The sequence below is a fragment of the Dermacentor silvarum genome, chromosome 9 (genome assembly GCF_013339745.2).
Source record: "Dermacentor silvarum isolate Dsil-2018 chromosome 9, BIME_Dsil_1.4, whole genome shotgun sequence".
Classification (NCBI taxonomy): Eukaryota; Metazoa; Arthropoda; class Arachnida; order Ixodida; family Ixodidae; genus Dermacentor; species Dermacentor silvarum.
This window is the reverse complement of record NC_051162.1, coordinates 138,110,889-138,119,072: the sequence shown is the minus strand read 5'-3', so window position 1 is coordinate 138,119,072 and position 8,184 is coordinate 138,110,889. Positions and strand designations below refer to the sequence as shown.

Below are 8,184 nucleotides of genomic sequence, written 5' to 3'. Positions count from 1 at the left end.
CTTTAAAAGTGGGTAGCCATTCTGGACCCCAGTATTTCTGCCTTTTTTGTCACGCTCTGATGTACTCATGTTGGCACGCGATCTATTAAATTTCTTCTATTTAGTTTTCCGCCAGTGCGCACAAGAAACCTACATACATCTTTAATATACTAGTTGCCTTTTCCTTTTATTTGAACACATCAAACTTGCTTTTCTATTGCATGTCGTGCGGTACATATAAAGCAACAAGTTATAAGGCACTATGGCGTGCTCGTGGTAGTATTATCTCACCCCAAGAATGTGAACTGCATTAAGCATTGTCGTTGCCTTCTTGTACGGATAAAAAAAGTCGCAGCTTCGCCTGAAAGGTGAACCATCGATTGCGATAGCAAATGCGTGGACAGCTATACGAAGTGAAAATTTGAAGCTAAACATTTCGACAGAATTACCTGTCTGGTTGGGAAAATTGATTAAGACTTAGAGATTGACTCCAACCAAATAAGGAAATTTACTAGCCCGACGTTTCGGAACCAATTCGGCTCCTTCAGGGGGTATTCTTCGGAGGTGGCGGTGTGCCGCTTTTAAAATTTTAAAATTTTAAAAGCGGCACATCGCCACCTCTCAAAAATTACTATTGAGTAGTTTCAGCAGCAGCCCACCCTTGCCTTTTTTTTTTATTATTGAGTTCCTACTTGTGTGGAGGTGATTAACTGGAATGGCGCTCTGCCTACGGGATCGCGGAAAGGATGCGAGACACCGATGAAGTAGTAGCTACTCGTATACCGTACTTTTATTTTGAAAAACAACTCGATAGAAAAGGTTTCCCTTCATAATGCTTTCTTTTGTGGGTACATGGGTTAAGTCCGTGAATGTGTCCGGCGCTGAAAGGTAAAGAAACTGTGAATAATTACATGCAAGGGCAAAATGAATAGTACCATTCTCCATTCAAGCACGAGCTCTGCGTGAACATTAGAATATCCTGGGGTCTTTGTTATCCAGCTAGATTATGCCCGAAAACAGGCCCAGTTGTCAGTGGCGGAAGCTCTGCAATTTCGCATACGCGCTAGAGGGCGTCTGAGTGGCAGCATCACGAAGTCAATTTTCGAAAAGCACTGCGTAGTAAAAAAGTTTCCCGTTGATTTTTCTTCTATCAAATGAAACTGAGCAGCCGAAATGCGCCAGCTTGGTTGTTCCCACATTGTGAAAAATCTCTAATGAAAAAAAAAAGAAAAGAAAGAGTAGGGTAATTTTAGTAACATGCCTTTTTCTGTTCTCTACTTCTTGCTACTCACGCCGCCTGGCAGAAGGAACCCAGTAATTCAAATAACTCTATACATCTCACGAAAATTAAGTTTTCCCTCCTCCTCTCTGCTTCTTACTTTTCCTGTAGTTTCACAAACATTTTCTATTGATGGTCTTTTCCGTCATTAAAAGAAGATGTGTTACAACACAGTTTACTCTCTCACGAGAGTAACTTTTACTCCCCTCAGTGACTACAGCTTTCGTGATGTATGAAAAAGCCATATATACTGGGATGCGGCTTAACAGATCCGTACAAATGAGTGCGCTACATATAGAACATACGAGGAGGGACAAGACATCCGGCACTGCGCGACACATACGAGCTTACATATAAGGTGATCATTTTAAAGTTTTATGGATTTTAAAAAATAGCCTGTTGCAGATAACAAAATTCTAGTCCTTGATCTGGATTGTTCAGAGAGGTGGACATTATTTGCAGAAAAAATCGAAACACATATTCAGCTAATTAACAAAAATCTATGAATTATGTTTTGAATCAGTAACTTTACGGCACATATTGCAATTTGCGAATTGCAGCCGGTGAGTTTGCAAGGTGTAGCCACTTGGATTGGAGTTCCATAATGGCGCCAGTTTGGAGATATGTGCCTTCAAACTTGCCGTAAAAATGCACCCATGCGGAAAAAGAAAGAAATTAATATATGCTACAACAACCTGCGTATAGGTGTTGCCTCGGATGCTCCAGCTACTTGATCCTCTTCGTTGGTTGCGTCGTTGTGTTGTTCCAGCACATCGCATCGCGTTGTCTGCAGTATGAGATGATGATTGTCTGAGCAAATGAAACGCCGCCAAACAAGATGGACAGAAGTTGCTGCAGAAAAGACAGCCTATAGCTGCATCATGATTATAAGGAAGCGCTTTAAGTTCTTGTAGAAATAGAACCGCCTGTACTTTAATTAACTGTATTTCTGATGTAGTCACCCTGTTTAGTTTAAGTCCACATGTAGCAAAACACGTACGAAGACAAGTTATCACGTCAGAACCACAACGCGGCCCTCCCGCTATATACTCTCATATAGTTATTTGGAGGCGTGTAAGCGATGTAGGCACATACGCTTCAACTCACGCTTAATGAAAACGTTTACACATGATGCATGCTAGAGTGCAAATAATGCATTATGCGCATTCGACGCAGAGCACACGAACCGATAATTAATATTTCGATTACTTTATCTCCGTCATCTATGTCCTATAACTCACTTCCATGTATTCATCCAATGGTGAATACTAACTTGGCTGTTCAAAGATGAAACAAAGCTCAGCTTGAGGTAAGAATTTTAATTATCGTGCTGGGACTGCACATTTGGTTATGAGGGACGCAGCAATGGAGGGCTCTGGATAAACTTGCACCACCTGGGGTTCTTTAACGTGCACGGTACACGATCGCTTTTGCATTGTACCCCAATTGCCTGGCTCCGCGGCAGGCAATCGAACGAGCGACCTTGTGCTCAGCTAGCTGCGCAACTTTATAGCCACAGGGCCATCGCGGTGGGTGGGCAGACGTCTTCCATCAAGACGTTCCTTCAGTAATTAGCCCGAAGCGGCAGTACCGCTCAAGTTGTTTGCGTAAGAACAATAGAAGTTGCTTAGCACAGACAGTTACGATCTGCAGCTCGACGGTCATTCGCTCAGACACTAGGACACCAGGGACACCATCCACCATCGTAGAATACACTGTAGGATCATTAGGGTGCCTTGTCGTTACTCCTAGGAAGGAGCAATAATGGCGCTCACGTTGGAGTACCACCAAGATTATAGTGGTTCATGAATGTCGCTTTGAATACCTTAAGTGACTCTTAGGCTAAAAGTTCATACCAGCGATACCGGCATCGTAGGATGCCTTTACATTATGTCAACGTGTACTGATTTGCCTTGCACAAAACCAAGCTGATGCCTTTATGCTAAGCTGTCTGCATATGCTTCTGGATGCTGCAGGTACGGTAACACAATATAATCACAAAAATAGATAGAGGGAGAATGTGCGGCCTGAGGTATAGCTATAGGTGTTAAACGTTTTTGGCTTTTATTTTCCCCAAATTCAACGTATGTCTTTCTGTTTTTTATTTCCACTCGAGGTTGTTTACTTTCGTTTTTTCTTGTAAATATTTTTCTAAATGAGCTTTTACCGGCTTTTTTTCGCTGTATAAGTTGTTCGTGTCGAGCTTATAGCGCTTTCTCCCCCAGTATTTATCTGGTTAACTAATCTCTTTTACGCACGCACGTGCTGTATGGGTGCACATATTGCTCTTGAACACTGTACTTGCATCTCAATATACACAGAATAATGAAGCTTTCCAGAAGCAGTCTAAAGCAAGGGCACAAAGTCACACGGCGGTCTGACTATATATTGTTGCGTGTGATACCGTAATAATATGCAGGAACTAAGATAATGAATTTGAAATCAATCAATCAATCAATCAATCAATCAATCAATCAATCAATCAATCAATCAATCAATCAATCAATCAATCAATCAAGTTTATTTTCATTCTGTCAAGATACAGAAAGAAGGACCGTGACAAAAAGCTGTTTTTCAAAGCAGCTTGACTAGGGGCACAAATAGAATGAGAGATCATCTGCAACATTGTGCGGCTATCATAGTACCAACGATAAATGCAGAAAGAAATGTCGAGGTGGGTGCGAGCCCCCGCGTTACAGCAACTGTGAACTTGCCCAATTCACCCACCGCAGGGGCCCCAGCGCGAAGACTCGCAAGAGCCATCGCCGTCCCTCCCCGCTTCTCGTATTCGGCGCAGCGTTATAGGCCGCGAATACGAAAGGAGTAAATACGATATATTATATATTATGCAGAGAACGAGGCTCTTTCTTCTTCAACCTTCAAGTTAGGGAAGACGGCTCAGCGCCTTGAAGAAGGGGTGGCAGGCCGCCTTGATCTCGCCAGTCTGCTAGCATTGGAGCGCTTATGTAAGCTCGCACCTTCAAAGCACTCGACGCCTTAGGTCTCTGATATTTGGCCTTACTGACCTTTTCGATTAAACCAGGATTTCCCACAAAAAAAAAAAGGCGGATCTTTCCCGTTTTCTTTTTCGGTTTGAACCGAAAACGCTGCACCCTAGTTACAGCTTATTCTAACCCGCTACTGTGTGTGCATGGGTAAGGACGATGAGAAAGGAAAGGAGTGATGACGATGAATAGAAGGAAGTGCGTCTATATAATTCCACCACGTTGCGGCAACTAAAGCCGTGTGTTCAGTCCAGTATCTCGCGAAAGGCTAAACCTCCTTTTGGGACCCCTGTTGCACCGTTCGCGCCAGGTCAAGGATTAAAAACAAAGTATAGACATGCAGCTGATCGTATATAGCGAGTCGGAAACGAATGGTGAATGCATATCTACGGGTTTTCTTGTGTAATAAATTTACTTGCAGGTAGTGCTCTATGTGTCGTAATTTTACCGCTGTCCGTGTTTTGATTGCGCTGTACGATGCCTTAAAATGTCGCTTACCAACTAGTTTGGATACAGATCCTAGTACCCTATAAGAATGCTAACGCATTAAAACATCCCATCAGAGGTATCCAGATGTCAGAGATTTCCAGAATTATTGATTCATAGGAAGGTGATGGGTATACTTATGATTATAGTGAGGTTCTTTGAGATGCCGTCGCACGGTAAACACGTTCTACATAAGTAGTCTTCGGTATTGTGCCTGGAAGTATACTTACATGAAACCATACACCAATTGCTCCGGCACACATGCAGATAATTGTTTGCCATTTTGTGGGCCCGGTGACGAGCTTAACACATATCCGTCGCTATCTGGACAGTGCTCCGCTCCATCACTTCCAGGCACTTCGTTTCCAGGCGAGGGTCCGTCACCATCTCTGACGGCCCCTAACCTGCAAATAACACAATTCAATTTCAAACGCACATTATTGTGGTGCATCAGCGCACGTTTAATGACAGAGACATCATCATCATCCTATTTTATGTCCACTGCAGGACGAAGCGATCTCCAATTGCCCCTGACTTGTGCCAGCTGACACCATTTTATGCCTGCGAATTTCTTAATTTCATCGCGCCGCCTAATTTTTTGCCGTCCTCGACTGCACTTCTCTTTTCTTGGAAACGATTCCGTGAGTCTACTTGACAATATATGTTATATTCCCTACGCATTACATGGCCCGCCCAGCTCCATTTCTTCCTGTTGTTGTCAACTAGAATATCGGCTACCCCCTGTCTGCTCTCTAATGTCATACTTGCCAACTCTCGCAAAATTTTCGTAAAGTTCATGAATTTGGGTTCGTTCTGCGATTTTAAGAACGTTGAGTCAAATTTTGCGAAAGATTCTGTTCACGAAAGAGTTACGTTTGTAGGACTTCAAAGATATTTTCAGAGATCTTCCGATGGTAAAAGGACACCAGAGAGATGGCTCCTATGAGCAGTTCATTCTGACAAGTTCGAACTTGTACAGCAGGCGAAGTCGGCTATAGATTGAGAGTCGCTGCAAAAGACACTGTTATCTCAAAAAACAATGCACTGCTTGTCAGTGTCTGTTCTTCAAAGTTTGTTGCGGCTCGTATGCTGCGTCTAAAGGTATGTCACCATTAATAAAATGCGCATGTAGCCCATAAAAGGTTTAGGCTCAGGGAAAAAAAAAAGTTAAATTCTTCCTCCCTTCCACACGGGGTTGTGTCTGCGGGATTCTTGCGTATCTTAAAGTTCACAGGTTTGGCAGGTATGCTAATCCACACTGCTGTCCTCCCGTCTCTTAGAAAGATCATTACATGAAACCAGCTATTTATGAGACATCCAGGTCCGTGCAGGGGCAAAAGAGCAACGAACAGCCACACTTACAGTTTTGCCAAATTTCGCACAGCCGCTTGGATTCTGGAGTGATCACCCGGCTTATCTAGGACCACTGTGGCGAGATCGTCAGTGCAGAAACCGCCTAGTTTTGTAGCCTCTGAGGGAGAAAAAATAACTGTAAACGTGTTGAGTATAGATGCAGCAGGAACAATCAAGCACCCCGCTGTGAAACGCTTAATCCTTAGACGTTTATCTGTTATGCAGAATCATGGTCCTAGAGTGCTGCTGGAGGAGGTCAAAGTGTCTTTACCGAGCACGGAACGAAAGAAGAGTGAACAAACCGTAAAATATTTCATTGTATCCCTCGGTGCCACTTTCTGGATACCTAAAAAAGAAAGAGAACGAAAAAGTTGTGGCTGTTCTATGAATCATTTTCGGAATAAATTTGATAACTTGCGTTTTTTTTAACGCGTACCTAAACCCTCGTACACAAGTGTTCTTGCATGTCGCCGCTGTCGAAATGCGGCCACCGTGGCCGGGACTATAGAAGTCGCGGCCTCATGCAACAGAGCTCCACAGTCACTGAGCTACCGCGGCGGGTATCATTGTCATATTTCACTGAATAATGAAGTGAATAGGTGGTGATGCGTGTTTTTTCGGGTGCCAGACACGCTTATTTTGATCGCGAGTCAATCGTCGTCTATGTGGTCTACGAAAAAAAAATTGATCCCGTCCCTGCGAAAGTTGACGTCTAGCGAAGCTGTTGCTATAAACAACCACTAGAACTGCTGAGGGGGGAATGCAATGTTTTATGGCTTTATATAGTAAGTGTAGTAATGCTATTTTAGAGTGATGGCAGGAATGGGAGTAATGGTAATTTTGACACCACTTCGCCGCCCATATCGGTGCTGGCAAACAACATTGAAATCGGTTGCTAGGCTGCTTGCGCACCAGTAATCTTTACCGGGAAACGTATGCGGGGAGCGCTACGTACATCGCATTGTTACCAGGAGCCCCTTATCATTAATTATGCTGTTCGGATGCTTGTTTGGAGCTTGTTCTTTATTGAAACGTATGCTGTTCTGTATGTTGTATGCGTGATTCCAAAGAATGCATGCACTGTTCGCTTCACTTTACTGAGCGCTTGTAGCCTCTGCCTTACGCGGGGCTATGAGCCATTGCATTTTGGCTTGCTTACGGGGGTATGAGCGATTGATGAGTCATTGCTTGTAGCCTCTTCCTTACGGGGGTATGAACCATTAATGCTCTGCCTTGCACTGCTGCCGGGATCGGCCCACCATTGCTGTCTGTCGACGCTACGGTCTGGGCGCAGGCATTAGATGAGCCAGACTCCCTTGCGGCAACGGCTCCGTTAGCTGCGCGGGATCAGCTTCTCACTTTTCAAGACATCTGGTAGCCACTACCGCCTGGGCCGTTTAACCTTTCTGCAGCTGATAAACAAATCCCCGCGCAAGCGCGAGGTGCTGTGGCGGCAGCTGCAGACTCACACCTTTCCCTCTCCTTCACCTCATCCATACCCTCTGTCCACTCCTCCTGTAGCTGTAAATTTTGCTCGAAAACCAAGGCCAGTCTTAATCACGTCATGTGGGGGTGCTCCTCCTCCCTCCGTAAATTAATAGGTAGCGAGGAGCAGTGGGGGGCGGCCTTGCTCAGCTCCAGGCCCGATATCCAGGAGGCCATCCTTGGGTGGGCTCCCGCGAGGGACTGCGAGGGACTACCGCGCGTAGACCCCTACCTCCCTCTATCCCTCTGCCCCTTTTTTTCAAAAGGAAAAATAAACTTTTCACCACCACCCCCGGGATCCTATAGAGAGCTTCGCTGTAAAAAAAGAAAACACCTCAAGAAAGAAAATAGCCGTGCTTACTGAACATATAACCTCTCTGATGAATGTACTTAAAGAGAAACCATTTTGACAAATATCCAGCTTGACGTAGCGCTATAGCGCTTGACGTAGCGCTCTGGAGTCGTGCGCAGAGTATAGAAATAGCCAGACCGCTTTTTTTTTTTAAGTGCACTACACTTGCATGTTACGCGCATGTCGATGTATCTGCTTGTCACAAAAGAGCGCATAATCGAAGCGCGCGCCGCGCAACACTCAAG

General features: G+C 44.5%; 1 protein-coding gene across 1 annotated transcript; it reads right to left on the bottom strand.

The window, feature by feature from the left end:
* Positions 1 to 1,973: 1,973 nt before the first annotated feature.
* LOC125939909 (uncharacterized) lies at positions 1,974 to 7,764 on the bottom strand. Its single transcript, XM_049655435.1, has 5 exons — positions 7,664 to 7,764; positions 6,405 to 6,448; positions 6,112 to 6,220; positions 4,980 to 5,153; positions 1,974 to 2,045 (listed from the first exon to the last, which is right to left on the bottom strand). Exons 1-5 carry the CDS (start codon positions 7,762 to 7,764, stop codon positions 1,985 to 1,987), a joined length of 489 nt encoding a protein of 162 aa, XP_049511392.1. The 3' UTR covers positions 1,974 to 1,984.
* Positions 7,765 to 8,184: the final 420 nt, after the last annotated feature.

Coding starts and splice junctions, on each gene's coding strand:
- LOC125939909 (XM_049655435.1), bottom strand. CDS start 7,764: ATGGCCTCCTGGATATCGGGCCTGGAGCTGAGCAAGGCCGCCCCCCAC. Junction 5,154..6,111: donor GTGCGAAATTTGGCAAAACT/GTAAGTGTGGCT, acceptor TGTTATTTGCAG/GTTAGGGGCCGTCAGAGATG. Junction 2,046..4,979: donor CAATTGGTGTATGGTTTCAT/GTAAGTATACTT, acceptor CTCATACTGCAG/ACAACGCGATGCGATGTGCT.